General features: G+C 42.9%; 1 protein-coding gene across 4 annotated transcripts in view; it reads right to left on the bottom strand.

Moving 5' to 3' along the window:
- The window catches only part of ANAPC10 (anaphase promoting complex subunit 10), a 65,075-nt gene that overhangs the window by 30,532 nt on the left and 6,558 nt on the right, over window positions 1–27,985 (bottom strand). For 3 of the 4 annotated variants that reach the window (XM_079771672.1, XM_079771669.1, XM_079771670.1), the window contains exon 4: window positions 7,102–7,222. The exons of the other annotated variant lie outside the window; for it this stretch is intronic. In XM_079771672.1, coding sequence (XP_079627798.1) covers window positions 7,102–7,222 — 121 coding nt within the window. The remainder of the gene's footprint in view (window positions 1–7,101; window positions 7,223–27,985) is intronic. 4 annotated transcript variants of the gene reach the window in all.

The raw sequence follows: 27,985 nt of genomic DNA, 5'->3' as shown, positions 1-27,985 counted from the left end.
AAATTTTACCAATGGCTTCCTCATTTAAAGTCTAAACTCCCTAGAAGTTTGACAATAAGCACAATCTGACTTTTGCCTATATATATTTCACTGTAACAATTATATATTTATTTCCTCTGAGAATGTAAGCTCCTTAAATGCAGAGGCCATATTACCATCACAATAAATGTGCTAATGAATAAATATTTCGCTGGTCTTTCTTGCCACTCCCTCCCACCCACCCATCTTCTAGGCATATTTAACTACTCACCGTTCTGCCGTCATGCCACACTCTCAGGCTTCCACACCTGCATGTGCTCTGTGCCCCCTTTTAGAATGCCTCCACTTCATTATTCACCTGAGCAGGCTTTACATTTATCCTTAAGATTCAGCTGAACCATCAACTCTTTTAGAAAAACTTTTTCTCTAATATTCCATGTGTTCCCGTAGCCCCCTGTATTTACTACTGTAATTGTTGATATTTATTCACCTGCCTTAAGGGCAGAAATGATGACTGTCTTTGCTGTATCCCCAGTACCTAACAGTATCAGGCACTTAGCAGGCCCTAAATAAATATTTGCCAAATAAAACACGAATCTGTCTTGTATGGTAATGCCAGACTATATCTCTAAAAATCTGTAGTCTAAGTTTGTGGTCTAAAAGAACCACAAAAGATACAGGAATATTTCTCTCTTAAAAATATATATGATACTCTATTTTGCAAAATAATTTAGTTTTAAAAGAAAATACAACCCAAATCTTAGTTATCTCAACTCTATTTTGGAAATAAGTATCCTCTCTAATAAAAGAGTAATATGCAAATTAACCATCACTCCGCTACATAAGCCACGCCCACCAGCCAAGCCATGCCCACCAGCCAATCAGGGTGAGTATGCAAATTAGCCCCAACCAAGATGGCTACCAGAAGGGAGGCTTGGGTTTCCCCGGCAACAGAGGAAGCCAAGCTTTCCACACACTCTGGCGGGCCCAGGCCTCTACTCAAGGATACAAAGTTTCAATTATAGAAGGTAAACAATCCAAACAGAAACGGCTGCCAGCCACGGAGCGAGCAAGAGGCTTGGCTACACTCCAGGCTACAAAGTTTCAATTGTAGAAGGTAAATAAATTCCAGATACCAGGGCCTCTGCTTGGGTCCCCAGGGGCGTGGCTGGCCTGTAAACCACCACAGGCCCCTCGCCCAGGCCTCTCCACACCCCAAGGGAACCCCACCCTGATCCAGGACACCCCTCAGGGCAAACCAGCTGGTCCCCACCCGTGCACCAGGCCTCTATCCTATCTAATAAAAGAGTAATATGCAGAATGACCATCATTCCAACACACAAGATCAAGATAGCTGCCCCCATGTGGACACAAGATGGCCACCAGGGGAGGGCATTTGGGAGGGACGAGGCCTGAAAGGGAAGGCAGTTGAGAGGGACCAGGCCTGAAAGGGAAGGCATTTGGAGGCGATCAACCCTGCAGAGGAGGGCAGTTAGGGGTGACCAGGCTGGCAGAGGAGGGAAGTTGGGGGCAAACAGGCTGGCAGGGGAGCAGTTAGACATCAATCAGGCTGGCATGTGGTTAGGGGGTGATCAGGCTGGCAGGCAGAAGCGGTTAGGGGCAATCAGGAAGGCAGGCAGGCAAGCAGTTGGGAGCCAGCAGTCCTGGATTGTCAGAGGGATGTCTGGTGGGATCGGGCCTAAATGGGCAGTCGGACATCCCTCGAGGGGTCCCAGACTGGAGAGGGTGCAAGCTGGGCTGAGGGACACCTCCCCACCCCCGTGCATGAATTTCGTGCACCAGGCCTCTAGTTGTATATAATTATAAATAATTTTTTAATTGCATATGTTACTTTTAAGAGAGGGATAAGAGAGAATAACATTTGTGGCCTAAAAATTATGTGTGTCACACCAAAACATTCTCTATTCATTTCAAAGATATCCTAAAGTTAGTTATGAAAACTAATTTTTTAAAATCCTCACCCAAGGATATGTTGTTTTATTATTTAGTTTTAGAAAGGGAGTGGGAGAGAGAAAAACACTGATTATGAGAGAGAAACATTGATCAGTTGTTTCCCATACACGCCCTGACTGGAAATCCAACCCATAACCGTTTTTGGTGTACAGGACAATGTTCCAACCAACTGAGCCACCTGGCCAGGGCTATAAAACTAATTTTTAAAATTATTTTCTTTTAGCCAAATTCAATAAAAACCATTTTTTCCAAAGATTTGATAAATTAAACACTCAAACCAATATATGTTTGTAGATACTGCCTAAATCATCCCACTTTATATCAAGTTGTTTAAAATAGGCCCCTCATAAGAATGTAAATTTTAAGATCAATTAATAGAGTCAGAGCCTTTGTCTACATCTTCTTATTCTACCACACACATTAATGGAACTCAAATTATAATAGTAAATGTTATTTTAATAGAAGAGCTGGCTTATTAACCACTTCTGTCAAAGTACCATATATGGACTCCCATAGCCAGGCCACTGATTTAATACACAAGGTAGAGAGCCAAAAGGCTTGTCTACATGAAAGAAAGGAAAAATACCATTATAGCTCTCTTAACATTGAAGACTTGGCCAAGCCACTTCTTTTTTTAAAATCACTTGGTAACAGCTTTATTATCTGAAGATGAAAACAAGGTTTAAAATTCAGTTAAGTGTTCAATCTTGCCCTCCTTCAATATTTTATCTTTTGTGGCAAAAGGATAAACTTTGATGACAAATTTTAGAAGCAAAATGCTAACAATGAACCAAAGGACAACTTTCACATATGTTGAAAATATCTGCTTAACTTTACTTAAGTTGTTTTTCACAGAACTGTATAGAAATAATTTTGAGAGCTGTGACTATATTTCTAATAAACCACTTTAGATTTATATTTAAGTACAAATATTTCTATTATAGGTTTTAAAAAGAAAATATAGTCAGTTCTCTGTATCTGGGAGTTCTACATCTGTAGATTCAACCAACTGTGATTGAAACACTTGGGGGATGCGGGGGGAGGGGGATGTTACCCTGTTGCTAACATGTACTATGTAGTGAGGCCTAGGATGGTTGCTTCTATACTGAACATGCACAGCATTTCTGCCTTGTCATTATTCCCTAAGCAACACAGTGACAGCTATTTACATAGCATTTATATTGTATTAAGTATTATATGTATTCTAGAGATGATATAAAGCAGTGGTTCTCAACCTTTCTAATGCCGCGACCCTTTAATACAGTTCCTCATGTTGTGGTGACCCCCAACCATAAAATTATTTTCATTGCTACTTCAAAACTGTAATTTTGCTACTGTTATGAATCGTAATGTAAATATCTGTGTTTTCCGATGGTCTTAGGCTCTATAGCAGTGGTTCTCAACCTGTGGGTTGAGAACCACTAGCAGGGTCGCCTAAGTATTGAAATAAAGTATTCCAAAAAGACAATGACATTAAGACTCACATTAAATGAGTGTTAAATCTCACTTCTATTTAGAAATAGTCTCTTGTGTAAAAGCAATAAATTATAAACATCTTATAAAATGTTCTTAGGTTGTTGGTTTACAATTTGTATAGGATGGATAATTTTGAGAGAGATAAAAAGAAAGTAGAATGAACAGCATAATTAAATTTAGCTTTGGTGACAAAAATGTTCTATTTGGCCAAAGCCAGCTGCAGTACCTTGTAGCCATTAAGCAGAGATTATAAACTTCACTTCCATTTTAAGTCCCTTCTCATGTCTAGAGGTTAACAAATGCATTCTAGAATAGGAAAGGAAATGCCTCATCTCTTTGGAGAGATTTTTTCAACGAAGGTAACAAAGATCTAGATATAAAGTCACGCTTCAGAACTGAAATGAAGGAAAACATATGATAGAGAAAGAGTAATTTTTGGATAAATAGGATAGCCATTAGCTTTTTTCACTCTGTACTAAAAATTCTTTATTTACTACTCAAATCAATAATAAAATTACAGAAGATAGGTTTTTAGAGCGTTTCAAGTAAACAAATCCATAATTTCTAGTAAAAAAGGAAAACCTATTAAAACACTCTACACCCTCGAGTGGGCAAGCATCCATGGAAAAATATAAAGATTTAGTTTGATTTTCCACTCAGTTAAATCAGTCCTATAACTAATAAAATGATGGCTCTCAAACTTCAAATTTCACATTATTTTAATCACCGACTATCTGAGTTAGAAGAAATACAGATTTTTAAAAATAGCAATTTAGATCTTATAGAGCAGTAATGTAAGAAATAAAATCACAATCTGCTTATATTCCCTTAAAAAACAAAGTGCTATGAGATTCTTATTTCTTCAACTTATAAAAAGGGAAAAAAGTAAACAGAATAAATCGCATATAAAGATGTATAATTAAAAGATGAAGTACCTTTATATCATGAACTGCAAAGGCAGCACTAATATTTTAAAGCAAAATATAAGAATTATGGTTCCTTAGTGAGAACTGTGGCAGAAAAGCAGTATGTTCATTAAGTTTTTCAGGAAAACAACTTACATTATCACCTGGTAATATTTAGTATTACTGGTCTCATGGGGCTATGTGGTCACTACACAGAAATATAAACACACTTAGAATAAAATTAAGACACTACCTAAAAGAGCCCTTATTCTATATGGCTAATGTTTTAGCACTTAAATGATATAATAGAAGCAAAAACTAGATTAAAAGTATTCCACAATGGCCCAAATGTCAAAGTTTCTCCAGTTTACAACAGAATAAAAAACATATATTTAACACATAAATATAGAAATCATGTATGAAGATGTGCATTTCCCAAATGTATCAAGGAATTTTTGATAAATATATATATCCTCTAGGAAAAACTAGTACAACGAAGAACTACTTCAGGTCTTGAACTTATTAACTAGGAAGTGAGACTAGTAATTAAAGGACAACAGTGACATCTAGCGAACATTTCAAATATATACCACATATATCTTTAATCAAAACTTTATTTCCAGTGTTTCACACATTTCAACCCGCCTGAGCAATTATATGACAAATCTTTCGTTTTAAACCAAAACAAGGCAATTCTGATCCCAAACGACTTCTCAATATGATGACCCATTCATGTAATTAATACAAATAGAGAGACAGGGTCTTAATATAAACAAGTAAGAGTCCAGGCCAACAAGTTAACTGGAAGTCTTTCAAAAATCACAGGTGCTTCCCAGGTCCCCCAGAACCAATGAATTTAAAGCTTTTAATGATTATTTGAGTTCAGTGATTTTTCTGACAAGAAACAATGCTAAGGTCCAGAACTTCACAAGTACGCAATTCAAAATCATTGAAAATATCTCTCAAATGTAAATATTTTAAAACTAAAAAAAAAAAATCAGGTCACAAAAGCACTGTCCTGATAGCTTCAAAAAGTCACACAGAGGAAAAATAAACTACAATATATTCAAACAATGAACTACAATATAACTCAAGAATAAAAAAGAATGAAGTAATGATACATGCCACAAACATGGATGAATCCTGAAAATTTTAGGCTGAGTGAAACATAAAAGTTCCACCCTGTCTGATTCAACTTATATGACATTCTATCTAGAACAGACAAAATGATCTATGGAATGAATAAAAGAATACATATATACATAAACAAAATCAGAACAGTTACCTCTGAGGGTAAAATGGAGATGGAGATTGGGAAAGGACATGAGGGAATTTTCTGGGGTAATGGAATTGTTCTATATCATAATAGGAGTTAGTGTTACACAGATATATGCTTTTGTTAAAACTTAGCAAATAACATACTTAATATTTGAGCAAAATTTGTATAAATTTTACCTTAAAAAATGAACCTAAGCAAATATTAATAACTCATTATCATATATCATGCTTAAGTACTTGTGATGATATGTATAGATACCTGAAATTTACTTTGATATTTTGATATACGTATAAAAATTAGATGAACTGACAGATTATTATAAAGCAAATATAGCAAAACATTAGCAATTATAGACTTTAGGAGGTGAGCATATTAGAATTCACTATAAAAATCTTCCCCTTTTCTGTATGTCTGAAAATTTCCATAATAAAGTATTGGGGGAAAATAAAAGTGACAATTAGAATTCAAAAGAAAATTTAAAATATTATAAAAAATGAAAAAAAAATTCTTAAATAGCAACAATTTTATTTTATATACAGGAGTGAACAAAGGTAGGTTTACAATTGTGAATAAGTGAAACACAATATTCTTATATTATTGCTAGAGGCCCGATGCACAAAATTTGTGTAAGGGGCTCGGCCCTCACAGCCACGGCAGCTTGCCTCGGCCCTCGCAGCCCTGGCTTCATCTGGAAGGTTGTCCGGAATGTCGTTCAGCTGGCCGGTCTAATTAGCATATTATACTTTTATTATTATAGATTTACTAGAGGTCCAGTACATGAAAATTCATGCACTGGAGGTGGGGGGGGGGGGGGGTCCCTCAGCCCAGCCTATCCCCTCTCATAGTCTGGGAGCCCTCAATGGGATGTCCTACTGTGGGAGGTGACTGGGCCGATCATGAAAAGGCACCATCGTCATCACCCCGCTGTGGCTGCTGGCCCCCGGCCCTTGCTTCTAAGCGTTGGCCCCGCCCCCTGCCCACAGTTGGGTGGGGGGTGATCTGGGGCCAGGCTGGCTGGGGGAGGGGCAGTGGGAGGTTGAGGCACAGCAGGTCACACCCGGTCCAGCCTCTGCGGTGGCGTGGCGGCGTGGCGCCGGGACTGGGCCTGTGCTGCGGCCTCTGTGGCTGCCTCTGCGGAAGGGGCAGCACTGGGACCGGGACCACGCAGCCCCCTCTCCGGGTGCCTCTCCCGCGCTGAGGCCTCTCCTGCACAGCCTCCTGCGGCGGCACCTCTCCCGTGCTGCCGGCCCTAGGCCCTCACAGCCGCTGTGGCTTTGTCCGGATGGACGTCTGGAAGATGTCTGGTCTAATTAGCATATTACCCTTTTATTAGTATAGATTATTGTATTATTTTCCATACAAATGACTGTTTCTCTACTTTTGCCCACCCCTGTATTAACATTTTAATCTCTCTAACTGAATATCAAACATGACTATCCTCTAAAGAGCCTGACTGACGCATACATATTTTAAAATTTGAAAACATACCCGAATTTCTTGAAGGTTATGGAAATTATTTCCTACTCTGACTGAGATCTTGCTTGGAGTATAGCTTTCATCAGATTTGTAATCCGCATAAATACATAATGTCTTCACCGTTGTTTTTCTTCTAAAAGCAATAAAATAAAAACATGATCTTTATCTTATGGAAAGATTATATCCAAAACATCTTATCTTCTTATTTTAAAAATCACTGTTTGCTAAAACGAGTATCTAAATCAAAAGTTTTGATGTTCTTTACTTTTAACAATGATAAAAATGAAGAACATGTAAAAAACATAGAACATAGATACACATTTTGGTTATATAGACAGACATTGCTTATCTAGAGCAAAATCAAGAACAAGATGTGAGCAAAGAAGAAACAGTTAAGCCAAAATAGAATCATACAAAAACGGTATGAAAGTGACTATTTTGGTGGCGTGGAACTATGGGAGATATTTATTTTCTTCTTTATCTACCAGGTGTACCAGTTAATAATGCAGATTTTGTAATCAAAGAAAACACGGTAATTTCAAGAGAAACATCAAAAGTGCTTTATTCAAAGTAATGTCCATTGCTAGCTACACATTTCCTCCATCTTTCAAGTAATTTATGGATACCGTCCCTATAGAACTTTTCTTGTTTTAAGGCAAACCATTCAGAGACCCAATTTTCCACTTCTTCGTACGTTTTGAAGTGCTACTCAGAAAGTGCGTGTGCCATCGATCAGAACAAGTGGTAATCTGAAGGAGCAAGGTCTGGTGAATATGGCAGGTGGGTTAATACTTCCCAGGCAAGATCTTTTAACGTGTCTTTAACTGGTTTTGAAGTGTGTGATGGTGCGTCATCATGAAGCAAAATTACTTTGCCACGTCTTCTGGAACATTCTGGTCATTTCACGATGAAAGCGTGGTTCAAATTGATTATTTGTTGTCGGTAGGGATCAGTATTAATGGTTTCACCTGGTTTTAGAAGCTCATAATACACCACACCTTCCTGATCCCACCAAACACAGAGCATTGTCTTCTTTCCGAAGCGATTTGGCCTTGCAGTCGATGTTGATGGTTGACCTGGATCAACCCATAATTTTGTGCATTTGGGATTCTCAAAATAAATCCACTTTTCATCTCCAGTCACAATTCGATGCCAAAAAAAAACTTTCTTTCGTGCCGTTGAAGCAACATTTTACTGATGACTTTTCGGTTTTCCATTTGTCTTTCGTTCAGTTGATGTGGCACCAATTTTCCTTCCTTTAAAATATTTCCCATTGCTTGTAAATGATCGGAAATTGTTTGCTGAGCAACGTTTAATCTTTCTGCAAGTTGTTTTTGAGTTTGACACGCATCTTCATCCAATAATGCTTGTAATTGTTGGTCTTCAAACTTTTTCAGTTGACCTGAACGTTGTTTGTCTTTCATATCGAAATCATCACTTTTAAAGTGTTTAAACTAGCATTCAAAAGTATCTTGAGATGGAGAATGTTCACCATAAGCTTCCCGAAGTATACGATAACTTTTAGCAGCACTTTTCTTCAAAATAATGAATTAAAACTTCCCGCAAATGCTCTTTTTTTGGCATGAAATTCGACATTTTTTAAATTTTTATTTAAACATTTTTAGGTGTAAAAAATATCTATGATGTTAACACCTTCAGAAAATTTGACATGTGAAGTTTTGAAGCTTGCTGTCAATACAACAAAATAGTATACATATCAAATCGCATATACATCAACATATGTGTAACTCCATCTATTGAAAAAAATCTGCATTATTAACTGGTACATCTGGTATGTGTTTTTAAAAATTTTTTTAACAATAAGCAAGTGTTATTTTGGTCCTTAGAAAAAAACTTAGACAATTTTAAACATCAACACACACACACACACACACACACACACAAAAAAAAAAAACACACACTAAGAAGTCCATTTAAATGTGCTTTAAAAGTTAAGTTCTGGTATAAACTGGCACTAACTTAACAACAATGAGCTCCTTGAACAGAAGTAGTCTGTGTCAAAAGTCAACCTATAAAAACAGCAGGGGATCTGTAACTCTTAGTGAGGGGACCAAACTTCTGTAGACCAAGCTATTCATCAGAAAGGAATGGGGAAAGTTAAGGACTTTCCCGCAAATAATAAAGACAGATGAAGATGTAAAACACTAAATACCCAGGAACTGCTGACAGGATAAATACCGTTACCAGGTTTTAAAAAGAGGCCAGAGGTATCAAACTGACATCTTTCTGTTTCTGCAGAGCCAGGAAGGAGACATGAGAGGAAGCAAAGGAAGAAGGGGAAATTCTGAAGGGCACACAAAAGACATTCTCCCTGATGAGCTATAAGCAGGCAGTGAAAGGTCTTTCTTAGACAGAAAGATCAATATCATGAAGATTATTCTTAAGGACTTCTTTTTAAAAAAATGAAAACAGATCTAAAGGACCACGCTTTTTAATCAGAATAATTTTATCTCCAAGTTATAAAATCCAGGACAACTTAGGCACTGGAACCTATAAGATAATCAGGGTAAGGTTAGAAAGACAAAGAATAACAATAACACTAATCACTGTAAAAACAACAGCAACAGCAGCAAATAGCCAGTGAATACTCTATCCGACCCAGAAGTAATGGTTTAAGTGTATTAACTCATGTACTCCTCAACTTTGTGTTATGGGAGCTATTATCACCTTCATTTCATTGACTTAAGAAGACACAATAATACTCAGGTTAATAATACGTTAAAGTCGAAAAGCTAGTAGGTAAGAATTGTAGGAGTTCAAACGTGTGTCTGTCTGCCTCACTTGATCTTAAACTATCACCTTCCTACTAACAAATTATACTTAGCTTATTCAACAGTCATTGATGATAGTTTATAGTAATATGCAGGTATTTACACTTCTTTAAATTTTATCTACACCATGGAATGTTATCCTAAGGCCCATGTATCTCCACAAATCATATGTATAATCTATGCTATATACATTGATTCATTAAATTTGCAAAGGAAATTGTGACCTCACCAAAAGTTTAAAATTATTTCTCTAAAAGGTACCAGTAAAGCCTTTTTAAATTATTTATAAACTAGAGGCCCGGTGCACATTTGTGCACTTGGGGGGTCCCTCAGCCCAGCACGCGCCCTCTCGCAGTCCGGGAGCCCTCGGGTGATGTCCAACTGATGTCCCACAGGGAGCAGGCCCAGCCCATCAGTCGGACAGGACATCCTTAGTGCTGCCACGGAGGTGGAAGAGGCTCCTGCCATCACATCTGCACTTGCCAGCCGTGAGCCCAGCTTCTGGCTGAGCAGCGCTTCCCCTGAGGGAAGCACTGACCACCAGGGGGCAGCTCCTGCATTGAGCGTCTTCCCCCTGGTGGTCAGTGCGTGTCATAGCAACCGGTTGTTCCACCGTTCAGTCGATTTGCATATTAGCCTTTTATTATATAGGATAGGATTTATTTCATGGTGAATTTAAAATAGCAGTGCATGTGGGAAGGTTAAATACATAGATTATGAGAAGTACTATCAGCTACTCAAACTGCTTAAATCATCAATTTAATAATAATCACTATAAACTGAATGCTTTCTATACTCTAGGCATCCTGCTAAACTCTTAGGATAAGGTATTATAGGAAGGGAGAAGGCAGAGGGTACCACTTACTCATTTCTGATGACATAAGTAACACTTCCAGCCTCTCTCTATTCCCTCACCCACTACTCTCTTTCTGCTGAGAAAGAGCTGCTGGCAGGCAGTAAACATTTAATAGGGACAGGCTCTACCTGGTCTATTACTTTCTTAACTGGATGGGTAAGTCTGTGTAATTCTAGATTCAATATTAGGAAAACACTTGACTGCAGATATAAACCCCTTTCTCTAACATCAGCTTTGTCAGTTTTATAAGAATGACGTTTTAGTCTCCACCTGCTATAACTCTTGAATAATATCTCAACTGATTTAGAACCCATGAAATTTCAACAGAAGAGATTAGTGACAAACACTCCTAGTTTCCAACCTAACAGCCCCTTTTCCTTTTTATCTTCATAACATCCAGCTAAAAGGCTTTATTCCCCAGGTTCCCTTAAAACTAGGTATGACTATGAGCCTAAGTTATGACCAGTAATATTTAAACTGAATGATTGAGTAAAATAAAGGAAGTTTAAGAGGAAGACATACCCCTTTCACCTTTCCCACCTACTCCTTCCTACTGCCTGGGATATAGACATGATGCAACCTGGAGGATAGAATCCATGAGCTAAGAATAGTGGAATGGAAAGAGAAGGAATCTGGGTCCACAAGACACTGTGGGCTGCCATACCACTCTTGGACTGCCAGGATCCTCTAATATGAAGGGGTAGAAGAAATAAATTTCCACCTTGTTTAAAACATGTTATTAAAAGCTCTGTATCCCACTTCTAGGAATATATCCCAAGAAACAGGAACCCTCGTGCACTGCTGGTGGGAATGCAGATGGTGCAGCCACTGTGGCGAACAGTACAAACTTTCCTCAAAAAACTAAAAATGGAACTCCCGTTTGACCCAGTAATCCAACTTCTAGGACTATATCCCAAGAAACCAGAAACACCAATCAGAAAGGATATATGCACCCCTATGTTCATAGCAGCACAATTTACCATAGTTAAGATGTGGAAACAGCCTAAGTGCCCATCAGCAGATGAGTGGATTGAAAAACTGTGGTACATCTACACAATGGAATACTATGCTGCGGTAAAAAAGAAGGAATTCTTACATTTGCAACAGCATGGATGGAGCTGGAGAGCATTATGCTAAGCAAAATAAGCCAGTCAGAGAGATAAATATCACATGATCTCACTCATTTGTGGAATATAATGAACAACATGAACAAAAACAAAAACAGATCCAGAGACAGAGGAGCATTGATCAGATCCGTGGTTGGCAAACTGCGGATCGCGAGCCACATGCGGCTCTTTGGCCCCTTGAGTGTGGCTCTTCCACAAAATACCACAGCCTGGGCGAGTCTATTTTGAAGAAGTGGCGTTAGAAGAAGTTTAAGTTTAAAAAATTTGGCTCTCAAAAGAAATTTCAATCGTTGTACTGTTGATATTTGGCTCTGTTGACTAATGAGTTTGCCGACCACTGGATCAGATCATCAAACCTCAGAGGGAAGGTAGGGGAGGTTGCGGGTAAGGGGGAGAGATCAACCAAAGGACTTGTATGCATGCATATAAGCCTAACCAATGGACACAGACACTAGGGGGATGAGGGCATGAGTGTGTGTGTGTGGGGGGGGGGCAGGTAAGGGGGCAAGGAGGGGATAAGGACACATATGTAATACCTTAATCAATAAAGAAAAAAAAAAAAAAAGCTCTGTTACTGCGTGGCTGGTGTGTGTCAGTGGTTGAATGTCGACCTATGAACCAGGAGGTCGGGGTTTGATTATCGGTCAGGGCACATGCCTGGATTGTGGGCTCAATCCCAGTGTAGGGCGTGCAGGAGAGAGCCAATTAAGGATTCTTTCTAATCACTGTTTCTATCTCTCTCTCCCTCTCGCTTCCATTCTGAAATCAATAAATGTAAATATATATACTAGAGGCCTGATGCACGAAGATTCGTGCAAGAATGGGCTTTCCTTGCCCTAGCTGCCGGCACCACCTTCACTCTGCCCGGAGCTGCCTTTCTGCCTTCCCACGCTGCCCAGAGGCCAAGAGTGGCTGGGGTGATGCGGAATGCCTGTGTTGTTGCCATGGCGACGACGCAAGTGTCCCACCCCGCCCCTAGCCACTCAGCACCTGCGTATGCAACTTAACCTGCCATCTTTGTGGGGCTAATTTGCATACTCACTCCTGATTGGCTGGTGGGCATCACGAAGGTACGGTTAATTAGCATGATACCCTTTTATTAGGTAGATACACACACACACACACACACACACACACACACACACACACACACACACACTAGAGGCCTGGTGCATGAAAATTTATGCACTGGAGAGGGGGTCCCTCAGCCCGGCCTGCCCCCTCTCACAGTCTGGGAGCCCTCAGGGGTGGGAGGCGACCGGCGATCAGGGGAAGGCGACGCCCCATCACACCTCTGCTGCTGCCACTGCCGGCAGCACAAGCCTTGGTCGGCCCTGGTTACCTGAGCCTTGGGCAGCCCTGGGCAGCTGGGGGGCTGAGGGGACTGGGGGACTCTGGAGGCAGGCACGCGGAGCAGGCAGGCCCACCCCGCACGCCTGCCACCCCAGTGGGGCTGAGGAAACTGGGCGCCGCCATCTTGTGGCTGTGGGCGCTGCCACCTTTGAGGGTGGGGCAGACAGTTAGAATATTCCCTCCTTATTGGCTGTGGGTGCCACCATATTTGAGGGAGGGGCAGTCAATTAGCATATTCCCTCCTTATTGGCTGTGGGCACCGCCATCTTTGTGATGGTATGAGGCTCAATTAGCATATTCCCTCTTTATTAGAAAGGATATATATACTAGTGGCCCAGAGCACGAAATTCGTGCATGGGGGGGAGGGGGAGGGTTCCCTCAGCCCAGCCTGCACCCTCTCCAATCGGGGACCCCTTGGGGGATGTCTGACTGCCCTGTGGGATCAGGCCTAAACTGGCAGTCAGACATCCCTCTTGCAATCTGGGACCACTGGATCCTATCTGCTCATCTGCCTGACTGCCTGATCACCCCTAACTGCCCTCCCCTGCCGGCCTGATCTTGCCCCCAACTGCTCTCCCCTGCCGGCCTGATCTCGCCCCCAACTGCCTCTGCCTGCCTGATCACCTCTAACTGCCCTCCCCTGCCGGCCTGACCTCACCCTCAAATGCCCTCCCCTGCCGGCCTGATCTCACCCCCAACTGCTCTCCCCTGCCGGCCTGATCTCGCCCCCAACTGCCTCTGCCTGCCTGATCGCCCCTAACTGCCCTCCCCTGCCGGCCTGACCTCACCCCCAGCTTCCCTCCCCTGCCGGCCTGATCTCGCCCCCAACTGCCCTCCCCTGCAGGCCAGGTTGCCCCCAACTGCCCTCCCCTGCTGTCCTGATCTCACTCCCAACAGCCCTCCCCTGCTGGCCTTATCTCGCCCCTAACTGCCCTCCTCTGCCAGCCTGGTTGCCCCCAACTGCCCTCCCCTGCTGGCCTGATCTCGCCCCCAAATGCCCTCTCCTGCTGGCCTGATCTCACCCACAACTGCCCTCCCCTGCCGGCCAATTTGGTTCTGATTGGTTGGTTTCTATGCCAGTCAGTGTTTCTGGGCCTATCTCCGGGCCTGATCAGAGAGGCGTGGCTGATCGGCAGCCCCAACGGAGGCCCGAAGAGAAAGAGAGGCAAGGGCTGATCAACACCTGCCACGGAGGCTGCGGATCAGACCCTGCCTGTCTCTCCGGGCCTGATCCGCAGCCCCCTTGGCAGTCAGTGCTGGGTCGCCACGGCAACCCAGCAATGACTGCAGGACTGACTTCCAGTGTTCAGTCGAGCCTTCGGTTGTTACAGACCCTGGGTTTTTATATATTAGGATTAGGATATATATACACATATGTATGTGTGTATGTGTATATATATATGCATGTATGTATATATACGCACACACACACAAACACATGCATATCCTATATAATAAAGAGGTAATATGCAAATTAACCCTCACGCCATCACAAGATGGCTGCGCCCACAGTGGAGGCAGGGTTCCCATAACACAAGATGGCTGCACCCACAGAGGAGGCGGGGTTCCCATAACGAGTGATCAACAGAGACCTGAGGCTGCGTGGCGCCGGGCCAGGGCGGGGGACCTGAGGCTGTGCCCCCGACCCAGCAGGGCTTGACGGGGGATCTCAGGTCGTGCCCCCACCCGGTCTGGCGGGGCATGATGGGGGTCCTCAAGGTGCGCCCCCACCCTGGTGCCGGGCCGGGAGACCTCAGGCCACACCCTTCGCCCCAGGCCGGGGAACCTGAGGCTGCGACTCCGCCCCGGGGGACCTAAGGCCATGCCCCCTACCCCAGCACTGGCCTGGGGGACCTCAGGCTGCGTCCCCCACCCAGCGGGGCTTGATAGGGGACCTCAGGCCATACCCCCCACCTGGCGGGGCTTGACGGTTGACCTTAGGGCATGCCCCCCGCCCAGCAGGGCTTGATGGCGGACCTCAAGGCGCGCCCCCCACCCAGGTGCCGGGCGAGGGACCTCAGGCTGCGCCCTTCACCCCAGACTGGGGGACATGAGGCCGCGCCCCCTTCCCCAGGGGACCTCAGGCCGCGCCCCCTGCCCCAGGCCAGGGGACCTGACGGTGTGCCGGGGACCTGAGGCTGCACCCCCTGCCAAGCAGGGCTTGATTGGGTACCTGAGGCTGCACCCCCCGCCTGGCACCAGGCCAGGGGACCTGATGCTGCGCCTCCCACCTGGCAGGGCTTGATGGAGGTGGGACTGGCCAGGTCTGGATCTGGCCCAATGGGGGTGGGGCTGGCCAAGTCTGAGTCTCACGCGATTTTGAGGTGTGCGCAGGTGGGCGGGGACTTGACTTTGGGTCCCACGGTGCGCTCCAGACTCTGACAGGAGGAAGATTTTCACATACATTTTACTAATTTTCTTTCACCTCTGACACTTCTATTATAGTGAAAGGGCAAATAGCAATATTAAAATATTTCCTCTAAATAATTCCCTTTTAATGTGCACGAATTTCGTGCACTGGGCCACTAGTTTTAATAATAAATGAATAAAAAATAAAAGCTCTATTACTAGCCTGGCTGGTGTGGCTCAGCTGGGTGAGCGTCATTCCCATGAACCAGGAGGTCATGATTCAATTCCCAGTCAGGGCACATGCCCGGGTTGCAGGCTCAATCCCCAGTAGGGGTATGCAGGAGGCAGCTGATTAATGTTTCTATCTCTTTCTCCCACTCCCCTTCTCTCTCTGAAATCAATAAAAACATATTAAAGAAGAAAAATAGCTCTGTTATTATTAGAAGTTCTCATTCCTGTTATGCCCACATTACAGATAAGGAAACTGAAGCTCAGATCAAGTTAAGCTACTGGTCTTCATTTACACATCTAGGAATTTTACACAGAGCCAGATTTTGTACTCTATATGACTATACTATATTAAGAGTAACTACAAACTCTTGAGGTTCAAGATTTAAAACCAAAAAAAACAAAATAGAGTGGTGCTAAAACCAAAAATTTGGAGAACTGATGCCCTAGAGTAGGGATCATCAGCAAACTACACACAGGCTAAACAGGGCCTGCCACTTATTTTTATAAATAAACTTATATCGCCCTAACCAGGTTGGCTCAGTGGATAGAGTGTAGGCCTGCGGACTGAAGGGTCCCAGGTTCAATTCCGGTCAAGAGCATGCATCTTGGTTGCAGGCACATCCCCAGTAGGGAGTGTGCAGGAGGCAGATGATCGATGTTTCTCTCTCATCAATGTTTCTAACTCTCTATCCCTCTCTCTTCCTCTCTGTAAAAAAGCAATAAAATATATTTTTAAAATAAATCAATAAACTTATATTGAAACAAAGAAATACCTACTCACTTACATACTGTCCACAGTTGCTTGTGCACTACAATGGCAAAGTTGAGCAGCTGGAAGAGCCTAAAATATGATTTGCAAGGCCTAAAACGCTACTGTTACTGTTGTAACCTGTTAGTTAATATTGATAATGGAAGGAAAGCAAAGGGGAAGCCAGATATTATAAGCATGGTCCTCTGGGCAGCCTTACACTCCCCAGGGACATCAGTCCATTCTCTGCAAATCATGGTGGAAGGGCTCCAACAAAGGGGGAGATGGGCACATGCACTGTGAAGTTGGTGTGACGTAGGGAAAGTCCTTGTCTGTCAGTCTAACCTGGGAAAAAGATAACTGGCTACAGGGGCAGAGCCATTGCAAGCACATGAAATCCTGAAGAGTTAATTGGATAAGCTTCCAGTTATAATCCCCAGACAAATAAACTTTCTCTCTCTTATGCTCCAGCTCCCTTGCACTCTCTTGCTCCCTGGCCCGCCCCCAACTGTATACTAACCTGCCGTGTGGTCTAAGCAGCCTCACAGCCCATGGCCATGGGGATCTCACACACAATGGACTGCAGCTGGGAACACAAGCTAATCCAGCCAGTTGCTGGATTGGTCTGTGCTTTAATATTGGGCGAAGACTCTGGGCAGTGGCCTTAACTCTTGCCCTGCTGAAGAATTTTTCCATGAGAGATGGAGGGAGATGGAACCCTGGAAGGGAACTCCCTTAATTTTACATCATCAATAAAGCTTCCCACAATACCTTATCCTCCCATGGGGGCCTCAGGAAATTCTTGTTCAGGCGTCACCCCAACAACTCCACCCCTACCAGCAACAGGTGAGGAAACAGAGGGCACCCCACTGATAACACTACTATTTTATTACAAAAAGTTTGCTACCCCCACCTTAGAGTAAAGGGTGTTCTAGATTCACTATAAAGAGGCTTAAAAATCAAGCCTCAAAAAGGTCAAATTGATTTTTAACTAACTTAACTGCCTGCTAGAACAAAGTTCAATCCTCTTTAAAAACAAAGAAACAAATTAACAACAAAAAAAAACACACCCAGCACTCACCAACATCCAATAAAAAATTACCACAAAGAACCAGAAGAATGTGAACCATAATAAGGAAAAATCGGTCAATAAAGGCCAATATAAAAAAAGATAAAAGATAATGGAATTAAAAAATAAGGACTTAAAAATACAAATATCTACCTATAGGTGTATAATAAACCACCTCAAAGCTTAGTGCCTTTAAAAAATAGTCATTACTTTCTCTATGAATCTGACTTTGGGCAGAAGGGAAGGCTCCACAGAGCGTCAGGGGTGGCAACCTGACTTGAGATCTGAAGAACCTGCTTCCAAGATGGCTCATTAATATGGCTGGCAAGTTGATGCTGGTTCTCAGCTGAGGCCTTAGGCTTTGGCTCATTTCTTTATGGGCTTCTTCATTTGATGTGGGTTTTCTCACAGCATGGTAGATGGACACCATGGGAGAGAATAACATAAAAGAGAACAAGGAAGAATTTGTATTGCTTTTTATGACCCAACCTCAGAAATAACATCCATATTCTTAGGCAAGAAATCCACCAAGACCCAACCAGTTTCAGGGGGAGACACATTGATGCCATCTCTTGATTAGACAGTAGCAAAGTTGTAGGTGAGCATGTGCAATAGGTAATAATGTTGTGAGAACTCTGAAAAATATAGTCTGCCATAAATCTGTTTAACATGAAAATGGGAAGAGATGAAAGATATTTAAAAAACAAAATGGAGCCCGGGTGAGGCCGCGTGCCCCTGGGTCCGGGAGAGGCCACGCGCCCCTGCGTCCGGGTGAGGCTGGGTCCCGGGCCCGGGTGAGGCCACACAACCCCGGGTCCGGGTGAGGCCGCGCGCCCCTGGGTCAGGGGGAGGCCGCACGCCCCTGGGACCGGGTGAGGCCGTGCGCGCCCGGGTCCGGGTGAGGCCGCGCGCCCCTGGGTCCGGGTGAGGCCACGCGCCCCTGGGTCCGGGTGAGGCTGGATCCCGGGTCCGGGTGAGGCCGCGTGCACCTGGGTCCGGGTGAGGCCACGTGCCCTGGGGGCCGGGTGATGCTGGGTCCCAGGTCCGGGTGAGGCCGCGCGCCCCTGAGTCTGGGTGAAGCCGTGCCCCTGGGTCCGGGCGAGACCAAACCAGAGGGAGTCGGACCTGCATTACCACCATTTGTCCACCATTCAGAGCTGAAAAGTCAGTGCCGACATGTACACATAAGGAACTGGTGGACATTGAAATTGGGTCTCAAAAGAACTGTTGGTCCAGAAAGAATCTCACTACAGACTGATTCATTTGCCTGTCAGCATAACTATTATTGCTCGTCTCACATTCAGTTCTTATAAGTATATTTCTAGTAACACATGATCTCACTCATCTAGGGGAAATGATGAACAACATAGACTGATGAACAAGAGCAGACCCAGAAACAAGGAGGCATCGATCGGACTGTCGGGCCTCAGAGGGAGGGTAGGGGAAGTGGGGGTAGGAGGGAGAGATCAACCAAAGGACTTGTGTGCATGCATACGAGCCTAACCAATGGTTAAGGACAAAAGGGGGGTGGGGGCATCCGTGGGGAGGGGTGTGGGATGGGAATGGGGGGATGAGGACAAATATGTGACACCTTAATCAATAAAGAAATTTAAAAAAATAAATAAATAAAAAATCAAATGGAATTTCTGGATATGAAAAAGAAATCTGAAATAAGAAATTTATCGAATGGGATTAATAGCAGTTTAATCATTGCAGAGATAGTGAATATAATGATATAGCTATAGAAACTCTCCAAAGAGAAGAATAGGAAACAAAAAGTTCTCATCCCTCATTAAAATGAATAGAAAATCAGTGGTCTATCAGACAGTATAAAGCAGACTAATATGTAACTGGAGTCTCATACCTATGATAAAGTTTAATTTATAAATAAGGCACAGTAAGAGATTAACAACAATCTATCTATATAAAAGCCTAAGCGACGGTTGCAACCTAACGGACTACCAAACAGGCTGCGTGGGGCGACCAAGCTGGCAGGGGGGTTAGTGAGGAGTGACCAAATGACCAAGCAGCAGGCTGCGTGGGGCGACCAAGCTGGCAGGGGGGTTAGTGAGGAGTGACCAAATGACCAAGCAGCAGGCTGCGTGGGGCGACCAAGCTGGCAGGGGGGGTAGTGAGGGGTGACCAAACAACTGAGCAGCAGGCTGCATGGGGCGACCAGGCTGGCAGGGGGGTTAGTGAGGGGCGACCAAACAACTGAGCAGCAGGCTGCGTGGGGCGACCCAGCTGGCAGGGGTGGCAACGAGGGGCAACCAAACAACCGAACAGCAGGCTGCATGGGGTGACCAGGCCGGTGGGGGGAGGAGGAGTAGTTGGTGGCAATCAGGCCGGCAGGCAGAGGCGGTTAGGGATGATCAGGCTGGTAGGGGGGGCAGTTAGGAGCGATCAGGTAGGCAGGCAGGTGAGTGGTAAGGAACCAGCAGTCCAGGATTGTGAGAGGGATGTCCGACTGCCGATTTAGGCCCGACCAGCAGTCAAGACATCCCCCGAGGGGCCCCAGATTGGAGAGGGTGCAGGCTGGGCTGAGGGGACCCTCCCCCCACCATGCATGAATTTTGTGCACCAGGCCTCTAGTAACTAATAATAAAATAGAACAATTATAACCAGTCAATGAAATATGACACCAAAGCCACAAGGAACATAAATAATAAATTGGAGTTTATAAAAATTAAATACTTTTGTAGAAAGGCAACCCACAGAATGGGATAAAACATTTAAAAATCATATTTGATAAGGGATTAATATCCAGAATAAAGAATTCCTAAAACTCAACAGCAAGAAAACAAACAAACAACAACAACAAAAAAACAGTGCAAAAATGGGCAAAGAACTTGAATAGACATTACTCCAAAGAAGATGTCAAATGGCCAAAATTGATAGATATAAAAAATAAATATACAGAGCCCTGAAGCTCAGTGGTTAGAGCATCAGCCTACAGACCAAAGGGTCACGGGTTCAATTCCCGCTCAAGGGCACATGCCTCAGTTGCAGGTTTGATCTGGCCCTGGTCAGGGCACATGCGATGTGTCTCTCTCAAGTCCATGTTTCTCCCTCTCTCCCCCTCCTCCATCCCTTCCACTATCTCTAAAAAATAAATCGGGGGAAAATATTCTTGGTGAGTATTAAAAAATAAGTTAAAAATTAACAAATTAAAAAAAAGAATAAACAGACAGGAAAGTATAACAGTGGTGATCAGAGGTTGGGTAAAGAAAAGTAAAGGGAGTTATGGTTTCAGTCTGGGATAATGAAAAGTTCTAGACATGGTAACAGTTGTAAAACAATGAGAATGTACTTATTGCTACTGAACTATAGGCTTAAAAGTAATAAATGGTATGTGTATTTTACAATAAAAGAAATCATTAAAATTGACCATCTCAACAGACCAAAGAAGAGAAATCATATGGTCATATAATTAGATACAGAAACAGCATCTGAGAAAATCTAATAGTATTCATTTAAAAAAAGTGTAAGTACACTATGAGTGGAAGGGAACTTCATCAACCTGCTATTCTAAAGGGTTATATTAGTTTCTGGCTAGTAAGGATAAACAATCCTCGCAGGAAGTTGGAGGTATCCCCAAAGGCCTAGGAATTGAGGAAGGAGTAAACGATGAATGCATCCTCATCAAGAGAGTTGCAGGTGAACACCCACAGCAGCATTAACCCTTTGCACTCGCTTGCTTTTTTCTCGATTCCTTTATTCTACTCAGGATTTAATTTTTTAAATACCCCAGATTTTACAAAGCGCGGCAGTAGAATAAAAAACTGGAGTTTCTTTTCATACAAACTTATTTATTTGGATTTTTTTATATTTCAAATTATTGATACATTCAAAGAGTAATTTTAATCTCGACATCCGAGTGCAAAAGGTTAAGTGACTGTGGAAGCAGAATCTCTCAACCACAAAAGCATGCATAAGATACAGTTAGCTTTAAACATATAGTCACATACAGGGAACTCCAATGCTAGATCACCAAAAGAGAATTGGCAATTACGGATTTTCCTTCTCCACTTCCATACTAGCAGGCCTAAAGAGTTCAGAAATTAGTTACGAATATAGGAGAAGCCCTGGCCAATGTGGCTCAGTTGGTTGAGTGTTGTCCCATGCACTGAAAGGTTGCCGGTTCCATACCCAGTCAGGGCATATACCCAGCTTGCAGGTTCCATCCCCAGTCGGGATGCAATGGATTGATGTTTCCCTCCCCATCTCTCTCCCCTTCCCCCTCCCCCTCTCCCTCAAGTCAATAAAAACTTTTTTATTTTTTTCAAAAAGAATATGGGGGAAGATAAATAAGTGAGATAGGGAAAGAGAAGCAAACCACACCTTTCTTATGCCATTTACAACAGACTCAACCTTAGATAGAAAAAGAAACCTTACAAGAAACTAAAGCAAGTCTGAAGCTTTCACTTCAGCTAGGTCTGAATGTTTTCATTTTAAATCTACCTTTTGCTATTTGAAATGAACAGAGAACTGTATTATGTTACCCAAAATGTCATACCAGCTCCTTATTGAGTTCTCACCCAGGCCAAAGAAAAAACTTGCCCCTGATTTAAAGCAGCAATGTGATCTAAAAGAAAATGCTACTTTGTAATTGTGCATTACACGCCCACCTTGACACATCATTAATACAAGCTATTTCTAAAATCTCACTCAACTAGCTGAGAAACTACTACAAGAAATAAGAGTTGCTTATTTTCACCCTAACCGGTTTGGCTCAGTGGATAGAGCGTCAGCCTGCGAACTGAAAGGTCCCAGGTTCGATTCCGGTCAAGGGCATGTACCTTGGTTGCGGGCACATCCCCAGTGGGAGGTGTGCAGGAAGCAGCTGATCGATGTTTCTGACTCTCTATCCCTCTCCCTTCCTCTCTGTAAAAAATCAATAAAATATATATTTTTTAAAATAGTTAAAAAAAAAAGAGTTGCTTATTTTCTCTATAAAAGGGAGAATATCTAAGGAGTTAAATATTTTGGTTTATCTTAACAAAATATAAAGTCCAAACTGAACTTATTTCAAGCTTACATGTAACACTTTTTTCCAATACAAAAAGTCCTTTCTTTAGTGCATAATCTATAAATATAAAAGCCTAAGCGACCAAATGACTGCTCGACCAGTAGCTATGATGCACACTGACCACCAGGGGGCTGATGCTCAACACAGGAGCTGCCCCCTGGTGATCAGTGTGCTCCCACAGCGGGAGCACCACTCAGCTGACCAATGAGCGCCAGATGCCAGGCTCACGGCTGGCAAGCACAGCTGGGGCAGCGGGAGCCTCTCCCATGGATAATCCCCCTGTGCGCCCCTCCCCCATCCAGACCAGGACCAGCATCTGGACTGGCATCAGGACTGACTGGGTTCGAGTCCACGGCCGCTACTAGGTCATGGGCACGCCGATATCATCCTAGGAGGGGAGCGCAGAGATTGCAGCAGAGCAGCAGTGAGCTTACAGAGCTGTGGCGGCAGCAGGCACAGGGGAGCCGGGATGAGTGGGAGCAGCGTGGTGCCCCGGCTCGGACTCCTCCCCGGCCACCTGCTGCTTAGGCACTACTACATCCCTCGGGGGATTTAGGACTGCCAGTTTTGGCCGATCCCCGCAGGCCAGGCCAACGGACTCCACCAGTGCACGGATAACCGGGCCTCTAGTATATTAATAAAAACATAGAAAATCAAATGGAAGAAAGTTGAACACTGAGCTTACATAATGGAAATATGAAAGTTGACTCCCTAAGAGGTAAAAATTTACCCAATCCTAAATTATACCACGTATTTTATAGTCATAATCCTTGTCCACCAATTTCTAATATTTCCTTTCATTTGTTCCCATTCAGAGTCAGTAAGTAGCTGACTAGTAAGGTCCAATAATATCTGGTTGAGGTTAATGATTTCTAACATAATTGCAATTGTCTTAAGTTATTCAGGTTAGTACCTATTATTTTTTAAATGGCATCAGCTCTTTGATTTTTTCCATTTGCTCTACTTTTTAAAAATAAGGGGAAAATGCAATAAACTATTCAGTCATTGCACAAATGTTTTTTACAAAGATGTCTAAGTGCTAAAACTGCAGTGTGATGATGTAATGGGTCCCAGTGTTCATCTGTTAACTAATATTTTTTAAGAACCTAAAACTTTAAAAATTTATAAAATAAAAAAGTTATGGACAGTCTGCAATTTGGGGAGGAGGGAAAATTAATTTGCATGATTTGGTTTGGTGTGTATATGATTATATTAAATTTATAAAGTACTTTTTGTTCAAAGTATTTTAAATAACAATGGCATTTATGGCTATCAATTTTCTCATTCAAGCAGATTCTAGGAAATACTGACCTTTTTATTTATTTATTTTTTATTTATCTAAAGTGTTAACCTAGCAACCTTTCTCTTTAAAACAAAGCAAGCCAACAGAACTTTTCAATATTTTTCTTAATATTCTTCTGTTCTTTGTTATTTCAATAAAGTATTTTTATTATTATTTATTCAATACATTGGTCTTCTGTATAAAACTGTACTTTCGGAAAAAACCCTGCTATCCTCTCTAATAAAACGATAATATGCAAATTAACCCTCACTCTGCTACATAAGCCACGCCCACCAGCCAATCAGAGCGAGTATGCAAATTAACACCATCCAAGATGGCTACAGCCACAGAGAGCAAGGTTTCCCAGGTAACAGAGCAAGCCAAGCTTTCCGATAGCCGTTGCAGGCCTAAGCCTCCACTCAAGCTACAAAGTTTCAATTATAGAAAGTAAACAAATTCAAACAAATGGCGGCAGAATGGAGCTTGAGAGAGCAGGCCAGGGTTGCCGGCAGCAACAGGGGAAGCAAAGCTTTCCGCACACCCTGGCCGGGCTCACCCGCTTAAGGCTACAAAGTTTCAATTGTAGAAGGAAAATAAATTCCAGATACCAGGGCCTCCCCTTGGGTTGCCAGGGGGCGTGGCCGGCCTGCAAACCACCACAGGCCCCTCGCTCAGGCCGCCCCACGCCCCAAGGGAACCCCACCCTGATCCGGACGCCCTTCAGGGCAAACCAGCTGGTCCCCACCCGTGCACCAGGCCTCTATCCTATCTAATAAAAGAGTAATATACAGATTGATCATCACTGCAACACACAATATAGCTGCCCCCATGTGGTCAAAGATCCTGCCCCCGTGTGGACACAAGATGGCCACTACAAGATGGCCAGCAGGAGAGGGCAGTTGGGAGGCACCCAGCCTACAAGGGAGGGCAGTTGTGAGGGACCAGGCCTGCAAGGGAGGGCAGTTGAGAGGGACCAGGCTTGCAAGGGAGGGCAGGTGGAGGTGATCAACCCTGCAGGAGAGGGCAGTTAGGGGTGACCAGGCTGGCAGAGGAGGGAAGTTGGGGGCAAACAGGCTGGCAGGGATGCAGTTAAGCATCAACCAGGCTGGCAGCGGAGTGGTTAGGGTGTGATCAGGCTGGCAGGCAGAAGCGGTTAGGGGCAATCAGGAAGGCAGGCAGGCAAGCAGTTGGGAGCCAGCAGTCCTGGATTGTGAGAGGGATGTCCGACTGCCCGTTTAGGCCCGATCCCACCAGGATCGGGCCTAAACGGGCAGTCGGACATCCCTCCAGGAGTCCCAAATTGGAGAGGGTACAGGCTGGGCTGAGGGACAACCCCCCGTCGTGCACGAATTTTGTGCACCAGGCTTCTAGTCTATATATATAAAAGGCTAATGTGCTAAGTGCCCAACCATCCAATTGGTTGCTATGACACACACTGACCACCAGGGGGCACTCAATGCAGGAGCTGCCGTGACGCACACTGGCCATTTACAGAGAAATGGCACTGAGGACCTGGCGCCCACAAAGCAACACTTGGCTCCCCACAAGTGGGACACAGGCCCTGGCACCACCCCGGAGCAACACCCCACCAAATCGCAGCTGATGCTGCTGAGACCCCATGGCACAAAATGCGGCCCACAGCCCAGCCCAGCCCAGCCAGGAAACAGTCGCTGTGGGTGCCGGGTAACAAAGTCACGTAGCAATGCCCAGCTTCCGCTACCTAGCGACTAGCCTCCTTGGAGTTTCTTCAGCCCAGGAACATGATTTCCATTACAGCCAGGTGCAAACATTTTACACTTTAACCAAATGTCTGTGAAGTGTTTTCACGTGCCTCATCTCATTTGATCCTCACAGAATTCCTGGAGTAGGTAGATAGAAGACTCGGTAGAAACTTATTTTCTTTGCATTAGCCAGAAAATGGAGACTTAGAAAGTTTTGAAACTTGACCCGACTGAAAAGAAGTAAGAAATGGTGGAACTTGAAAATGACTTCAGGTTTTCTCACTGTGCAGAATATAGTCAAACACTGCTACAATTAAATATTTCCCCCTTTGTTCTCCCTGCGTGATCTACAATAATAATCTGCTTCGTGTTGATATTCACTGCTGTGTTGCTGACAATTACCTGAAAGAGAAGTTGGGGTGCTTAACTGGGCTGGAAAGAGTTTAGCTAAACCAAAAAGCAGGTCTAATTAAGCAAGTTTATATATATATATATATATATATATATATATATATATATATATACACACACACACACACACACACACACACACACACACATGCATAGATATATATGCATATATCTATGCATATATATATATATATATATGTATGTATATATATAGTTCTCACTGGCACCAATCGCATGTGTGTGTTTCAATCTGTCATTGTTGATAGTGCACAAATCTGCACACCAGGCCACTAATTCTAATATAATACAATTAAATTAGGATACTCATTATACAACTTTTAAGCAACAGCCTTTGATGTCACAAAGAAGCAATTTACCCTAGGCTATACAATATAATAGTTAAAAGTACAGGCTCTCTGGTCAAAGTATTTATGTTCAAATATCAATTCTTTCACTCACTTGTGTGACATTGGGCAAGTTACTTAATTTATCCATCTCTGAAACTACAAAATAAGGATTAAAAATAGCTGTAAAGGTTAAATAAAATGAATGGGTAAGTGGGTAAGATGTTTACCAAAGTATCTGGTATTTGAAGTCTTTTAAAAAATATATTAGCTGCTGTTTTTATTCCTGGGTACACATATTTAATACTCTAAGACAGGAGTTGGCACATCATGCTATAATGGAATAATTGAGTAGTTATAACAGAGACCAGATAGCCCACAAGGCCTAAAATATTTACTATCTGGGTTTTCCATAAGAAATTTGCTAATGCGTAATGTAGGAAGATAAAAAACAAATTAAAAACAGATGGCATACTAGTAAATAGTGCAAGATAATAAAGTTAACAATTTCCATCTAAGTCAGTAAATTCAAAGCAATTGACAAACATATATATATATGGCCCATTTCCTTTTCCACAAAAAAAGCATTTAAAATCTAAAAATATCCTTAGAGGTTCTAAGTTAAAATATTTTTTTTTCCACCCTAGCCGGTTTAGCTCAATGGATAGAACGTCGGCCTGTGGACTGGAGGGTCTCAGGTTCGATTCCGGCCAAGGGCACATGCCTGGGGTTGTGGGCTCGATCCCTGGTAGGGGGTGTGCAGGAGGCAGCCGATCAATGATTCTCTTTCATCATTGATGTTTCTATCTCTCTCTCCCTCTCCCTTCCTCTCTAAAATCAATAAAAATATATTTTTAAAATAATATATATTTTTTTCCAAATGGAACTCACTCCAGGTGTACTTAATGCCATGCATTTAGTTATTGTATTGGGTCACAAACAAAGCATATTTTTCTGAAATAAATCATATTGAAAAGTATATCTGAAAAATATCTATGTAATAGGAACTGTGTAAGGTATCATAAAGGATATGACGGAGTAAACTTTAAACACAGTCTAGTTAGCAGAAAAATAATGTCTAAGACTTATAAAAGGCAGAGCTAAGTGCATTTCACTATAATTTCTATACTTTTTAAACTATGTCAGAAAAATAGATTGCTTTGCCCACTTATAACCTACACAAATTGAAAAATTCAAAAATGTATTCCTGGAGAACTCTGATTCCACAAAAAAACTACTAGAACTGAGAAATAAATTCAGTAAAGTAGCAGGATATAAAATAAATATCTAGAAATCAGTTGCATTTTTATACACAAATAATGAACTATCAAAAAGGGAAACTAAGAAAACAATCCCATTTATAATTGCATTAAAAAAATACCCAGAAATAAATTTAACCAAGGATGTAAAAGATCTATACTCAAAAAATTATAAGACACTGAAAAAAGAAATGGAAGAAGATACAAGTAAGTGGAAGTTCATACAATGTTCATGGATAGGAAGAATTAACATCATTAAAATGTCCATACTACCCAAAGCAATCTATAGCTTCAACACAATTGCTACCAAGGTACCAATGGCTTA

The sequence above is a fragment of the Cnephaeus nilssonii genome (assembly GCF_951640355.1).
Source record: "Cnephaeus nilssonii genome assembly, chromosome: 5".
Taxonomy (NCBI): Eukaryota; Metazoa; Chordata; class Mammalia; order Chiroptera; family Vespertilionidae; genus Cnephaeus; species Cnephaeus nilssonii.
This window is presented reverse-complemented; position numbering and strand designations above follow the sequence as displayed.